General features: G+C 43.4%; 1 protein-coding gene across 1 annotated transcript in view; it reads left to right on the top strand.

The window, feature by feature from the left end:
• The window catches only part of ncor1 (nuclear receptor corepressor 1), a 334,377-nt gene that overhangs the window by 70,225 nt on the left and 247,725 nt on the right, over nucleotides 1–16,427 (top strand). The window contains exons 6-8 of the mRNA XM_068008588.1: nucleotides 6,141–6,254; nucleotides 7,569–7,625; nucleotides 14,034–14,086. Of these exons, the coding sequence (XP_067864689.1) occupies nucleotides 6,141–6,254; nucleotides 7,569–7,625; nucleotides 14,034–14,086 (224 nt within the window). The remainder of the gene's footprint in view (nucleotides 1–6,140; nucleotides 6,255–7,568; nucleotides 7,626–14,033; nucleotides 14,087–16,427) is intronic.

The raw sequence follows: 16,427 nt of genomic DNA, 5'->3' as shown, positions 1-16,427 counted from the left end.
TCTACCCCGTCAAGCCCTCTTAGAAACTTATATGTTTCAATGAGATCACCTCTCATTCTTCTAAACTCCAGAGAGTATAGGCCCATTCTACTCAATCTCTCCTCATAGGACAATCCTCTCATCCCAGGAATCAATCTAATGAAACTTTGTTGCACCGCCTCTAAGGCGGTATCTAAATGTTAACTTTGTGTTTTGTGTAAAAGGCCACCCAAATCCCTCTGAACAACATTTGATAGTTCCTCACCATTTAAAAAAATATTCAATTTTTCTATTTTTCCTACCAAAGTGAATAACCTCACATTTCCCCACATTATACTCCATCTGTCACCTTCTTGCCCACTTACTTAACCTGTCAATATCCCTTTGCAGACTCCTTGTGTCCTCCTCACAGCTTACTTTCCCGCCTAGCTGCGTATCATCAGTAAACTTGGATGCGTTATGCTCAGTCCCTTCATCTAAGTCATTAATATAGATTGTAAATAGCTGAGGCACAAGCACCGATCCCTGCGGCACCGCACTAGTTACAGCCTGCCAACCCGAAAATGACCTGTTTATTCCTACTCTTTTTTGCCTGTTAACCAATCCTCAATCCATGCTAATATTACCCCCGATCCCATGAGCCCTAATCTTGCATGACAACCTTTGTTTTTAATCGTTCATGGGATGTGGGCGTTGCTGGCGAGGCCGGCATTTATTGCCCATCCCTAATTTCCCTTGAGAAGGTGGTGGTGAGCCGCCTTCTTGAACCGCTGCAGTCCGTGTGGTGAAGGTTCTCCCACAGTGCTGTTAGGAAGGGAGTTTCAGGATTTTGACCCAGCGACGACGAAGGAACGGCGATATATTTCCAAGTCGGGATGGTGTGTGACTTGGAGGGGAACGTGCAGGTGGTGTTGTTCCCATGTACCTGCTGCTCTTGTCCTTCTAGGTGGTGGAGGTCGCGGGTTTGGGAGGTGCTGTCGATGGTCCACACTGCAGCCACTGTGCACTGATGGTGAAGGGAGTGAATGTTTAGGGTGGTGGATGGGGTGCCAATCAAGCAGGCTGCTTTGTCCTGGATGGTGTCGAGCTTCTTGAGTGTTGTTGGAGCTGCACTCATCCAGGCAAGTGGAGAGTATTCCATCACACTCCTGACTTGTGCCTTGTAGGTGGTGGAAAGGCTTTGGGGAGTCAGGAGGTGAGTCACTCGCTGCAGAATACCCAGCCTCTGGCCTGCTCTTGTAGCCACAGAATTCATATGGCTGGTCAATGGTGACCCCCCGGATGTTGATGGTGGGGGATTCGGCGATGGTAATGCCGTTGAATGTCAAAGGGAGGTGGTTAGACTTTCTCTTGTTGGAGATGGTCATTGTCTGGCACAAATGCTGCTTGCCACTTATGAGCCCAAGCCTGGATGTTGTCCAGGTCTTGCTGCATGCAGGCTTGGACTGCTTCATTATTTTACGTGGCACCTCTAGAACCAGAGGGCATAGTTGCAGGACAAGGGGTCGGCCATTTAGGACTGAGATGAGGAGGAATTTCTTCATGCAGAGGATTGTGAATCTTTGGAATTCTCTATCTCAGAGGGCTGTGGATGTTGAGTCGTTGAGTATATTCAAGGTTGAGATAGATAGATTTTTGGACTCCAGGGGAATCAAGGGATATAGGGATCGGGCAGGAAAGTGGAGCTGAGGTCGAAGATCAGCCGTGATCTGATTGAATGGTGGAGCAGGCTTGAGGGGCTGTATGTCCTACTCCTGCTCCATATGTTCTTATCTTATCAAATGCCTTTTGAAAATCCAAATATACTATGTCCACTGGTTCCCTCTTATCTACCCTGCTAGTTACACCCTCAAAAAAAACCTCTACATTAGATTTGTTAAACACAATTTCTCCTTCATAAAGCTGTGTTTACTCTGCCTAATCATATGATTTTCTAAGTGCGCTGTTACTACGTCCTTAATAATGGATTCTAGCATTTTTCCTACTACTGATGTCAGGCTAACTGGCCTGTAGTTCCCTCATTTCTCTCTCCGTTTTCTTGAATAGCGGAGTTACCTTTGCTACATTCCAATCCCGGGGACTGTTCCAATATCTGGGGAATTTTGGAAGCTCACAACCAATGCATCCACTTTCTCTGCAGCCACATCTTTTAGAACCCTAGGATGTAGGCCATCAGGTCCAGGGGATTTGTCGGCTTTTAGTCCCATTGATTTTTAAAAAACTTTTTCTTAACTATTCTTAATTATTTTAAGTTCCTCCCTCTCATTATATCCTTGGTTCCCCACTATTTCCGGTATGTTTTTTGTCTCTCCTACTGTGAAGACAGATATGAAATATTTGTTTAACGTCTCTGCCTCTTATTCCCTATTATAATTTTTCCTGTCTCAGCCTCTAAGGGATTCACGTTTACTTTCGCTAATCTCTTCCTTTTTATATACTCGTAGAAGCTCTTACAATCTGTTTTTATATTTCTTGCTAGTTAACTCTCATACTTAATTTTCTACCTCATCAATTTTTTGATCATCCTTTGCTGATTTCTAAAACTCTCCCAATCCTCAGGCTTATTACTTTTCTTGGCAACATTATAAGCCTCTTCTTTTAATCTAATACTATCCTTAACTTCTCTAGTTAGCCATGGTTGGATCACTTTTCCTGTAGAGTTTTTATTCCTCAAGGGTATGTATATTCATTGGGAAATATGAATTATTTCTTTAAATGTTTGCCATTGCTTATCTACCGTCATATCTCTTAATCTAATTTCCCAATCTACCTTAGCCAACTTGCCGCTCATACCTACATAATTGGCCTTGTTTAAATTTACGACCCTAGTTTCGGTCTTAACTACATCACTCACCAACTCAATGTGAAATTCTATCATATTATGATCGCTCTGTCCCAGAGGATCCTTTATTATAAGATTACTAATTAATCCTGACTCATTACACAATACTAGATCTAAAATAGCCTGTTCCCTAGTTGGTTCCTCGACATATTGTTCTAGAAAACTGTCTCGAATGCATTCCATGAACTCGTCCTCCAAACTAATTTTGCCAATTTGGTTTGCCCAGTCTGTATGAAGATTAAAGTCCCCCATGATTATTGCATTACCCTTGTTATATGCTCCTCTAATTTCCTGATTTTATACTCTGTCCAACACTACAACTACTGTTAGGGGGCTTATACACTACTCTGACTAGTGTTTTCTGCTCCTTGTTGTTTTTGATTTTCTGAGCTAAGATCCTTTCCCACTACTGTCTTTATCTCATCTTTTATAATCAGGGCGACCCCCCCCCACCCCACCACCTCCTTTTCCATTTTGCCTCTCTTTTTCTAAAAGTCAAGTACCCTGCAATATTTAGTTCCCAATCTCACCTTGCAGCCATGTCTTAGTAATGGCTATTAGATCAAACCCATTTATCTCTATTTGTGCTATTAATTCATCTATCTTGTTACACGTGCTTCGTGCATTCAGATATAGCGCCTTTAATTTTAACTTTTTACTATTTTTCCCTGATGTGACCTTAGTCGCTAATGCCCTATTACCTTTGTTAAACTCTCTTTCCCTTCCCGACACACTCTGCTTGTTTTTACCCAAATCGCTACCCTCCTCTACAGCCTTGATTTTTCTTTTTAGACTGATCAAATTACCTTTACCTGAGGCCCCACCCCCCTCTTATTAGCTACCTGCGCTGGGAATGTTTGATGGGACAGATTAGATGGACCTTTACCCCAGATCTAACCTCCTATACCAGCCTTGGGAGTGTTTGATAGGACTCCGGGTGCCAGAAGTGGAAAATGACAGCTTGCATTGATAAATGGTCAAAAAGGTGGGTGTTGAGGAGAGATTGATTTTTGGGCTCTAGGGGAATCAAGGGATATGGGGATCAGGTGGGAAAGTGGAGTTGAGGTCGAAGATCAGCCATGATCTTATTGAATGGCGGCGCAGGCTCAAGGCGCCGTATTGCCTACTCCTGCTCCTATTCCTTATGTTCTTATGAGAGGGAAACGGAAGGAATTCCAGGTGGCTAGGTGGCTGAAGGCACAGCCACCAATGGTGGCGCAAAAGAGGCGGGTGGGCAGGAGGTGGAGGAAGAGAGATGCACAAGAGACCAGAGTTATGGGAGGTTAGGGAGGAAATTGCGGGTCCCCTAGCAGAGATATTTGAATCGACAGCTACAGGTGAGGTGCCTGAAGATTGGAGGGTAGCAAATGTTGTGCTTTTGTTTAAGAAGGGCGGCAGGGAAAAGCCTGGGAACTACAGACCGGTGAGCCTGACATCTGTAGTGGGTAAGTTGTTAGAGGGTATTCTGAGAGACAGGATCTACAGGCATTTGGAGAGGCAGGGACTGATTAGGAACAGTCAGCATGGTTTTGTGAGAGGAAAATCATGTCTCACAAATTTGATTGAGTTTTTTGAAGGGGTAACCAAGAAGATAGATGAGGGCTGTGCAGTAGACATGGTCTACATGGACTTCAGCAAAGCCTTTGACAAGGTACCGCATGGTAGGTTGTTACATAAGGTTAAATCTCTCGGGATCCAAGGTGAGGTAGCCAATTGGATACAAAATTGGCTTGACGACAGAAAACAGAGGGGAGTTGTAGAGGGTTGTTTTTCAAACTGGAGGCCTGTGTCCAGCGGTGTGCCTCAGGGATAGGTGCTGGGTCCGCTGTTATTTGTTATTTATATTAATGATTTGGATGAGAATTTAGGAGGCATGGTTAGTAAGTTTGCAGATGACACCAAGATTGGTGGCATTGTGGACAGTGAAGAAGGTTATCTAGGATTGCAATGGGATCTTGATAAATTGGGCCAGTGGGCCGATGAATGGCAGATGGAGTTTAATTTAGATAAATGTGAGGTGATGCATTTTGGTAGATCAAATCGGGCCAGGACCTACTCCGTTAATGGTAGGGCTTTGGGGAGAGTTATAGAACAAAGAGATCTAGGAGTACAGGTTCATAGCTCCTTGAAAGTGGAGTCACAGGTGGATAGGGTGGTGAAGAAGGCATTCGGCATGCTTGGTTTCATTGGTCAGAACATTGAATACAGGAGTTGGGATGTCTTGTTGAAGTTGTACAAGACATTAGTAAGGCCACACTTGGAATACTGTGTACAGTTCTGGTCACCCTATTATAGAAAGGATATTATTAAACTAGAAAGAGTGCAGAAAAGATTTACTAGGATGCTACCGGGACTTGATGGTTTGACTTATAGGGAGAGGTTAGATAGACTGGGACTTTTTTCCCTGGAGAGTAGGAGGTTTTGGGGTGATCTTATAGAAGTCTATAAAATAATGAGGGGCATAGATAAGGTAGATAGTCAAAATCTTTTCCCAAAGGTAGGGGAGTCTATAACGAGGGGGCATAGATTTAAGGTGAGAGGGGAGAGATACAAAAGGGTCCAGAGGGGCAATTTTTTCACTCAAAGGGTGGTGAGTGTCTGGAACGAGCTGCCAGAGGCAGTAGTAGAGGCGGGTACAATTTTGTCTTTTAAAAAGCATTTGGACAGTTACATGGGTAAGATGGGTATAGAGGGATATGGGCCAAGTGCAGGAAATTGGGACTAGCTCAGTGGTATAAACTGGGCGACATGGACATGTTGGGCCGAAGGGCCTTTTTCCATGTTGTAACTTCTATGATTCTATGAGTCAGAAGAACAGAGAATTTTGGTGAAGGGAGTTATGGGGCTGGAGCAGGTTACGGTTATAGGGAGGGGCAAAGCCATGAAGGAATATAAATACAAAGAGAATTTTAAATTTCAACTGGGAGATTGGGAGCCAATGTAGGTGGGTGAGCGGGACTTGATGCGGGATAGGCTGTGGGCAGCAGAGTTTTAGATGAGCTGAAGTTTATGGAGGGTGGAGAAGAGAGACTGTTGGAGTAATCGATTATTGAGGTGACCAGTGTTTTATTTCTTACCTCTGCTTGATGCACAGAAACATTCTCCACAAATGATTATAATAACTGAGTGATGTTTTGATAGGGTCCGTGAGTCTTTGACTCCTTCAGTGCTGGCCAACAGGAATAAGTAAAGTTGGGACTAGCTGAATAGTGAAAGTATTTTTTTAAAACTCAGTTTAAAAAAAAATTCTGCAATTTGAGATGCAAAGTTTGTGTATGTTGGCAAGAAATACTGACTCTGTTCTCATGTGGCTTCTTAGCAACAGCTTGAAGAGGAAGCAGCCAAGCCTCCAGAGCCTGAGAAACCTGTCTCCCCTCCTCCAGTGGAACCAAAACATCGCAGTATCGTCCAGATTATCTATGATGAAAACAGGGTAAGCACTAAAACAGCAGGGATTTTTCATTCTTTCCCTTCTAAAGAAATAATGAGGCACTCCCCTGAGTTGAGGGGCTTTATGAGCGATGTGTCTTGTGTTGTTTGCACAGGCTGCATTCCATTTAGAAGCTGGGGAGGTCTGGTGGAAAATATCAGGTTCATTAATATAGGCTGCAGATGGCTGTCCATTATAGGAAAAGGCTTGGGTTTACTGTTGGTCACTGGGCTCATCTGTGTAGTAGTGAATAAGAGACATGTCAGCGTGTTGTTACTTCCAATGCCCTTATCCACTGAGATAAGCAGCCTTTGAATGTGACACACCCCATCCTTTTCAGTTAGTTTTCTCATGAAGCTTTTCTCTTTAGTTCAGTCTGTTAAATGAGGGCAGCCTCGCTCCAGTACTTTTAAAAATGCACATGGGCTTAAAGCCACACTGCTGAGTAATATAGAAACAGTGAAGTACACAGTGCATTTTGAGACATCCAGATTCAATTGGCAGGGAGAATGAGAGAGTGTGCCAGTTTATCCAGGCAAACCTCACTGCTGTAAAGAGTTAGCAGATAATTAATGGTTTTATGCATGGGTATATTCATTTATCTTTTCCTGCCCGCGGCTCTAACATGAGCAAAGTGTCTGTGAAACTTGGCGGTATGTAGCAGTGCACTCTGTTCAGGTCCGAGCAGCAGCTGTGTACGTAAAATCCTGTAATTTCCCAGAACACTCATGCAGATGTCACTGTGTTTACCCAATGTTCTGAATCCCATTTATAGCCACTAACACATGTGCTTATTATGGAGGGTCCCTGAACCCCACATCCAGTGAGAGCGAAAAATGAGTGGTGATGATGGTTCTCCCATTCATTCCCACAAAGCAGTAGAAGTTTGTGAAGACGACCTATCAGCAGTGGCTGGGCCAGGAATGGGCACAGAATTGGATTGTTCCGCAACCAGGGTTGTGCACATGGAGCCTGAACTGTACCTAACTTGTGCTAAACCTGACCCGGGAATGTTTGAGTCCAAGCATCAGAAGCCCTGGAGAAGACTGTACAATTCACCACGTACCTCGATAGCGTGGAAGTCACCAACTTGTGTCTCTTGGTTTAGCTTATCATCTGGTTCCAATGTAATTTTGTATCCTGCTTCTAGTCTTCATGACAGAGCAACTTAGCAGAGACTGGTTGGATGTGCTGAGTTTCAGGTTGGAAATGGGTGGTAAAGCATGGTCAATTGCACACAATTCATAAAGTAGTACTAGAGAAATGAAACGTTTGTAACATTAGGATACTGGTGTTAACGGTCACTTTTGTTAACAGAAAAAAGCAGAGGAAGCTCACAAAATACTTGAAGGCCTGGGCCCAAGAGTTGAGCTGGTAAGTGTATATACCAGTGTCGTATATCGACTGTACTTGTAACACTTATCTGTTGCATCCTCCCAGTTTCCAATGATTCCTGTGTGGTAGGCTGTATTATAAGAACATAAACATAAGAAATAGGAGCAGGAGTAGGCCATACGGCCCCTTGAGTCTGCTCCGATTATAACTATTAAATGGTTACAGTTATGTGATGCAGACTGCAGGCGGGATCACTGCTGGTTACACTCATCCATATTCTGCAGTCAGCGCTCAGATCCGTTCGTAATGTGAAGCCCTCAGCTAAATATGGTGTCCAGTATCACATAACTCAAATCGTGACCTGACCTGAACACTGACTGTAGAATATGGACAGGCCGGTATGTAATCAGCAGTGATCCCAGCTTGTGGTAATGATGGGTTTCAATAAAGTATGATGCTGGGCATGTGAAATTTTATATTCACATCTCTTGAACCTAACACCCATCAGCACAAACATGGGCTGTGTCTGCAGAGAGCATTTTGAGCTATATCACTCAAGGATACAGTACTGGTGGGTACAAGCCTGTCACTGTATAGGAACATAAGAAACAGCAACAGGAGTAGGCCATTCAGCTCCTCGTGCCTGCTCCGCCGTTTGATAAGATCATGGCTGATCTGTGATCTAACTCCATATACCTGCCTTTGGCCCATATCCCTTAATACCTTTGGTTGCCAAAAAGTATCTATCTCACATTTAAATTTAGCAATTGAGCTAGCATCAATTGCTGTTTGCGGAAGAGAGTTCCAAACTTCTACCATCCTTTGTGTGTAGAAATGTTTTCTAATCTCACTCCTGAAAGGTCTGGCTCTAATTTTCTCTCTATCCACCCTATCCGTTCCCCTTAACATCTTATAAACTTCGATCAGATCACCTCTTAACCTTCGAAACTCTAGAAAATACAACCCCAATTTGTGTAATCTCTCCTCGTAACTTAACCCTTGAAGTCCGGGTATCATTCTAGTAAACCTACGCTGCACTCCCCCCCAAGGCCAATATGTCCTTCCGAGGGGGGGTGCCCAGAACTGCTCACAGTACTCCAGGTACGGTCTAACCAGGGTTTTGTATAGCTGCAGCATAACTTCTGCCCCCTTCTACTCCAGTCCTCTAGATATAAAGGCCAGCATTCCATTTGCCGCCTTAATTATTTTCTGCACCTGTTCATGACACTTCAATGATCTATGTACCTGAACCCCTAAGTCCCTTTGGACATCCACTGTTTTTAACTTTTTACCGTTTAGAAAGTACCCTGTTCTATCCTTTTTTGATCCAAAGTGGATGACCTCACATTTGCCTACATTGAATTCCATTTGCCACAGTTTTGCCCATTCACCTAATCTATCAATATCGCTTTGTAATTTTATGTTTTCATCTACACTGCTTACAATGCCACCAATCTTTGTGTCATCGTCAAACTTAGATATGAGACTTTCTATGCCTTCATCTAAGTCGTTAATAAATATTGTGAATAATTGAGGCCCCAAGACAGATCCCTGCGGGACTCCACTAGTCACATCCTGCCAATGTGAGTACCTAGCCATTACCCCTACTGTCTGTCGCCTATCGCTCAGCCAACTCTGTACTTTTCCCTCGATTCCATGGGCTTCTATCTTATCTAACAGTCTCTTATGTGGGACTTTATCAAATGCTTTCTGGAAGTCAATATAACTAACATCCATTGACATTCCCCTGTCCACTACTTTAGTCAACTCTTCAAAAACATTCAATCAGGTTTGACAGGCACGACCTACCTTTCACAAATCCATGCTGGCTCTCTCTGATTAACTGAAAATTCTCGGTGTTCAGTCACCCTATCCTTAATTATAGACTCCAGCATTTTCCCCACAACAGATGTTAGGCTAACTGGTCTATAATTCCCTGGTTTCCCTCTCTCTCCTTTCTTAAAAAGCGGAGTGACGTGCAATTTTCCAATCTAGAGGGACAGTTCCTGAATCTAGAGAACTTTGAAAGATTATAGTTAGGGCATCTGCAATGTGCTCACCTACTTCCTTTAAAACTCTGGGATGGAAACCATCTGGTCCTGGGGATTTGTCACCCTTTAGTGCTATTATTTTCTTCATTACTGTTGCTTTACTTACGTTAATTTTATCGAGTCCCTGTCCCCGATTCAATATTAGTTTTCTTGGGTGTTTCGGCATGCTATCCTATTTTTCTACTAATCTTGTTGTAAAGGAACCCTTAGGGAAGAGTGACCATAATATGTAGACTTCTTCATTAAGTTTGAAAGTGATGTAATTCAATCCGAAACTAGGGTCTTAAATCGAAACAAAGGAAACTACGAAGGAATGAGTCGCAAGTTGGCTGTGGTTGATTGGGGAACTATATTAAAAGGTATGACGATAGACAGGCAATGGCTAGCATTTAAAGAATTAATACATAATTTGCAACAAATATATATTCCTTTAAGGCACAAAAAACCAACAGGAAAAGTGGTCCAACCCGTGGCTAACGAGAAATTAAAGATCGTATTAAATCAAAGGAAGAGGCAAATAAAGTTGCTAGAAAAAGCAGTCAGTCTGAGGATTGGGAGCATTTTAGAATTTAGCAAAGGAGGACCAAGAAATTGATAAAGGGAAAATAGAATATGAGAGTAAACTAGCGAGAAACACAAAAATGGACTGTAAAATCTTCTTTAGGTATATAAAAAGGAAAAGACCGGTGAAGGCAAATGTGGGTCCCTTACAGACAGAGATGGGAGAATTTATAATGGAGAATAAGGCAATGGCAGAGAAATTAAACAGAAGAAGACACAAAAAACTTTCCAGAAATACTAGAGAACCAAGGGTCTGGTGAGAATGAGGAACTGAAAAGAAATTAGTATTAGTAAAAAAAAAAAATAGTACTAGAGAAATTAATGGGACTGAAAGTCAATAAATTCCAAGGACCTGATGATCTACATCCCAGGGTTTTGAAAGAGGTGTCTATAGAGATAGTGGATGCATTGGTTGTCATCTTCCAAAATTCTACAGAATATGGAACAGTTCCTGCAGATTGGAGGGTAGCAAATGTAACCCCACTATTTAAGAAAGGAGAGAGAGAGAGAGAAAACAGGGAATTACAGACCTGTTAGCCTGACATCAGTAGCAGGGAAAATGCTAGAATCTATTATAAAGAATTGTGATAACAGGACCCTTAGAAAATAATAATAGGATTTGGCAGAGTCAACATGGATTTATGAAAGGGAAATCATGTTTGACAAACCTACTGGAGTTCTTTGAGGATGTAACTAGTAGAATAGATGAGGGGGAACCAGTGGATGTGGTGTATTTGGATCTTTCAGAAGGCTTTTGATAAGGTCCCACACAGGAGGTTGGTGAATAAAGTTAGAGCACATGGAATTGGGGGTAATATACTGGTATGGATTGAGAATTGGTTAACAGATAGAAAACACTGAGAGTAGGAATATAAGGGTCTTTTTCAGGTTGGCAGACTGTGACTAGTGGGGTGCCACAGGGATCGGTGCTTGGGCCCCAGCTATTCACAATCTATATCAAGCCCTGTAAGAATTTTGTATAGTACAATGAGATCACCTCTCATTCTTCTAAACTCTATCAATGAGGGGACCAAATGTAATATTTCCAAGTTTGCTGATGTCACAAAACTAGGTAGAATTGTGAGTGGTGAGGATGCAAAGAGGCTTCAAGGGGATAGAGACAGGCTAAGTGAGTGGGCAAGAACATGGCAGATGGAATATAATGTGGAAAAATGTGAAGTTATCCACTTTGGTAGGAAAAACAGAAATGCAGAGTATTTTTTAAATGGTGAGAGATTGGGAAATGTTGATGTTCAAGGGGACCTGGGTGTCCTTGTACATGAGTCACTGAAAGCTAACATGCAGGTGCAGCAAGCAATTAGGAAGGCAAATGGTATGTTGGCCTTTATTACAAAAGGATTTGAGTACAGGAGTAAAGATGTATGAGGAGAGATTGAGTAGACTAAACCTGTATTCTCTAGAGTTTAGAAGAATGAGAGGTGATCTCATTGTACTATACAAAATTCTTACAGGGCTTGACAGGGTAGATACAGGGAGGATGTTCCCCCTGACTGGGGTGTCTAGAACCAGGGGTCACAGTCTCAGAATAAGGTATAGGCCATTTAGTATTGAGATGAGGAGAAATTGCTTTACTCAGAGGGTGGTGAATCTTTGGAATTCTCTACCCCAGAAGGCTGTGGAGGCTCAGTCATTGAGTACATTCAAAACAGAGATCGATAATTTTCTAGATATTAAAGGCATCAAGGGATATGGGGTTAGTGCAGGAAAATGGCGTTGAGATAGAAGATCAGCCATGATCTTGTTGAATGGCGGAGCAGGCTTGAGGGGCCGGATGGCCGAATTCTGCTCCTATTTCTTATGTTGTTATCCACAGATCCCTGAAGGTAGCAGGACAGGTAGATAAGGTGGTTAAAAAGGCATATGGGATACTTTCCTTTATTAGCCGAGACATAGAATATAAGAGCAGGGCGATCAGGATAGAACTGTAGAAAACATTGGTTAGGCCACAGCTTGCGTGCTTGCGTACAGTTCTGGTCACCACATTACAAGAAAGATGTGATTGCACTAGGGAGGGTACAGAGGAGATTTAACAGGATGTTACCAGGTGTGGAGAATTTTAGCTATGAGGAAAGATCAGATAGGCTGGGGTTTTCTTTTGAACAGGGAGGCTGAGGGGTGATTTAATTGAGGTATATAAAATTATGATGGGACTAGAGTGGATAGGGAGGACCTAGTTCCCTTAGCAGAGGGGTCAGTGACCAGGGGGCATAGATTAAAGTAATTGGTAGAAGGATTAGGCGGGAGCTGAGGAGAAATTTTTTCACCCAGAGGGTGGTGGGGGTCTGGAACTCACTGCCTGAAAGGGTGGTAGAGGCAGAAACCCTCAACTCATTTAAAAAGTACTTGGATGTGCATTTTAAGTGCTGTAACCTACAGGGCTACGGACCAAGTGCTGGAAAGTGGGATTAAGCTGGATAGCTCTTTTTCAGCTGACACAGACACGATGGACCGAATGGCCTCCTTCTGTACCGTAACTTTCTATGATTCTATTATTCAACTGTTGTTCCTCAAAGCTGCTGATGTGATAGATGAAAGAGGAAGCACACTGCAAAAGCAGAGTGCTGGGACCTCACTATAAAACAATGGCCGCATGCAGCCAGAGTTTTGTAATTGGTCGACAGAAGCTAAATTACTCAGTGACTCCTAGCTCTGTAAATAACTAGTTCACTATCTCTTACCAAAGATTCAGAACAAAATATTTGTAATGTCTTCTTTTTAAAAACTTTTAATTTTGGAGGATTTCCCAAACCTTTTAATGTTGTAAATTTTAACAATCTGTGTTGAGGTGTCTGTATAATCTGGACTGTCCATCATCTAAACAGAACACACCATAGTCACCTCAGCTCCGCTGTATGAATGGCATTTGCTATTGTTACACATCACTTTTTATCCTGTCTAAAGTTCCTGTTTGCCATTTAATGTTATGGTTAAAGCCAGGTTAAATAGTTAATCCTTTTCCAAAGGTTATTCCTGAGTTTCCAGCTAGTTCAGGCCTTTGCTGAACAGTTGTCATTGACTTCCAGTTTCACAATATGTTCTGTTACGTTCACCAGTCAGGATCTATGTGAGCTCTTACAGTTTGCCACTTGAAATCTTCTTTCAAAGGGACTATGGATGCTGAGTCATGAATTTGATGTGTGTGTCTGGATGTGGGTCTTTTTCAGTAATTATTGCTCATGCTGGGTGCCTATGTTTTCTTCCAATGTTGAGTAGCTTTGTAGAGAGCACAGAAGCTGCAGAGGCTTGTGAAGAGTTCAAATAGTGGAAGATTATTTTGGGAGCTAGGACAGCATCACCTGACACTCCACCCATTAGCAAGGCCTTGGAGGCCGGCTCTGATGTAACTCAAGAATAAGAACTGTCGGTCAGATAGTTGAGCACAGGGCCATGAAAGCCAAAGTTGGTGTTTGCTGGGCCTTGGCTTTCTCTGCAGACTCAACCGAGGACCGTCTCTAATCCAGGCAGCTGTTTGTTTATTTGGAATCAAAGCTTTAGGCAAACCCACTACTAAGGAATTTGTGGTTCGTGGATTGTGCTGCCATTATGCTGGGAAGGTTAGGAGTTTATTTCAGTTGTTCTGTGTGCGCCTTGAGCTGTTACATAAATTTTTGACACTGCTTGAAAGTCTCCTCGCCACAAAGTTTCCTGAGTGGGTCAATCTCTTTATAGTAAGTAGGGCAGGTTTGAGTGATTTCTTGATTTTTATCCTGAGATTGTTGGAGTAGAGATTACTTTGTGGATAATTAATTTTCTTTTGATTGATCTTGAATATTCACATGTATATATGTAATCTCCTGATCTCTCTCCTTTTCAGCCACTTTACAACCAGCCATCTGATACAAAGATTTACCATGAAAACATCAAAACGTAAGTGCCATCTGGTATAGTCACTGTACTGTATGCTCTGGACAGGATGAGTCAATATTGTGCTCTGGGGTCTGCTGGCCTGCACCCACTTTGCTGAATATTATACTGTGTTATAAGCTATGAGCTACTCTCCTAATGACCTGTGAAAATGTGCTGTCAGCTTATATGGACCTGTTTTTGAACAGTTCTAGCATGAGGTAGTCGGTAATTTACTCCAGCTTCATTAACAAGACTCTTGTCCTTCCGTTTCCTCCCCACATACCTCTTGAGCCAATCCAACTAAATTCAATTTATAAAATAAAATGAAACATTAAACTGAAGTTATAAGTGCTAGCCTTGCGCCGGCTCGTTCCTATACTGCTGCTATCCAGACCTGGCATGTGATTTGTACTTCCTTGAAATGGTCAGCTCTTACTGGTTCACTTGTTAGGCTGGGGCACAGGATGGCTTCACTATTAACCCATCATCTGCAAAGAGAGAGTAAGAGAATAGATTAGTGGCTAACATAAAAGGGAACCCAAAAGTCTTCTGTAAACATATGAATAGTAAATGGTAGTCGAAGGAAGGGTGGGACCGATTAGGGACAAAAAAGATCATCTTGTGGAGGCAGAGGGCATGGCTGAGGAACTAAATGAATACTTTGCCTCAGTCTTCACTAGAGAAGAGGATGATGCCGTTGTAGCAGTAAAGGAGGAGACCAGCAATTTTGGATAGGATCAAAACAGATAAAGAGGAGGTTTTTTTTTATTCGTTCATGGGATGTGGGCGTCGTGGCAAGGCCAGCATTTATTGCCCATCCCTAATCGTCTTTGTGAAGGTGGTGGTGAGCCGCCTTCTTGAATTGCTGCAGTCCGTGTGGTGAAGGTTCTCCCACAGTGCTGTTAGGTAGGGAGTTCCAGGATTTTGACCCAGCGACGATGAAGGAACGGCGATATATTTCCAAGTCGGGATGGTGTGTTACTTGGAGGGGAACGTGCAGGTGATGTTGTTCCCATGTGCCTGCTGCCCTTGTCCTTCTAGGTGGTAGATGTCGCGGGTTTGGGAGGTGCTGTCGAAGAAGCCTTGGCGAGTTGCTGCAGTGCATCCTGTGGATGGTACACACTGCAGCCACTGTGCGCCGGTGGTGAAGGGAGTGAATGTTTAGGGTGGTGGATGGGGTGCCAATCAAGCGGGCTGCTTTGTCCTGGATGTTGTCGAGCTTCTTGAGTGTTGTTGGAGCTGCACTCATCCAGACAAGTGGAGAGTATTCCATCACACACCTGACTTGTGCTTTGTCGATGGTGGAAAGGCTTTCGGGAGTCAGGAAGTGAGTCACTCGCCGCAGAACACCCAGCCTCTGACCTGCTCTTGTAGCCACAGTATTTATATGGCTGGTCCAGTTAAGTTTCTGGTCAATGGTGACCCCCGGGATGTTGATGGTGGGGATTCGGCGATGGTAGTGCCGTTGAATGTCATGGGGAGGTGGTTAGACTCTCTCTTGTTGGAGATGGTCATTGCCTGGCACTTGTCTGGCGCGAATGTTACTTGTCACTTATGAGCCCAAGCCTGGATGTTGTCCAGGTCTTGCTGCATGCGGGCACGGACTGTTTCATTATCTGAGAGGTTGCGAATGGAACTGAACACTGCAATCATCAGCGAACATCCCCATTTCTGACCTTATGATGAAGGGAAGGTCATTGATGAAGTAGCTGAAGATGGTTGGGCCTAGGACACTGCCTTGAGGAACTCCTGCAGCAATGTCCTGGGGCTGAGATGATTGGCCTCCAACAACCACTATCATCATCCTTTGTGCTAGGTATGACTCCAGCCACTGGAGTGTTTTCCCCCTAATTCCCATTGACTTCAATTTTACTAGGGCTCCTTGGTGCCACACTCGGTCAAATGCCACCTTGATGTCAAGGGCAGTCACTCTCACCTCACCTCTGGAATTCAGCTCTTTTGTCCATGTTTGGACCAAGGCTGTAATGAGGTCTGGTCCTGGCGGAACCCAAACTGAGCATCGGTGAGCAGGTTATTGGTAAGTGCCGCTTGATAGCACTGTCGATGACACCTTCCATCACTTTGTTGATTGAGAGTAGACTGATGGGGCAGTAATTGGCCGGATTGGATTTGTCCTGCTTTGTGTGGACTGGACATGCTTGGGCAATTTTCCACATTGTCGGGTAGATGCCAGTGTTTCCTGTTGTACTGGAATAGTTTGGCTAGAGGCGCAGCTAGTTCTGGAGCACAAGTCTTCAGCACTACACCCGGGATGTTGCCAGGGCCCATAGCCTTTGCTGTATCCAGTGCACTCAGCTGTTTCTTAATATCATGTGGAGTGAATCGAATTGGCTGAAGACTG

This window comes from Heptranchias perlo, chromosome 28, assembly GCF_035084215.1.
Source record: "Heptranchias perlo isolate sHepPer1 chromosome 28, sHepPer1.hap1, whole genome shotgun sequence".
NCBI lineage: Eukaryota > Metazoa > Chordata > Chondrichthyes > Hexanchiformes > Hexanchidae > Heptranchias > Heptranchias perlo.
The sequence above is the reverse complement of the archived record's forward strand: the minus strand, read 5'-3'. Positions and strand labels throughout refer to the sequence as shown.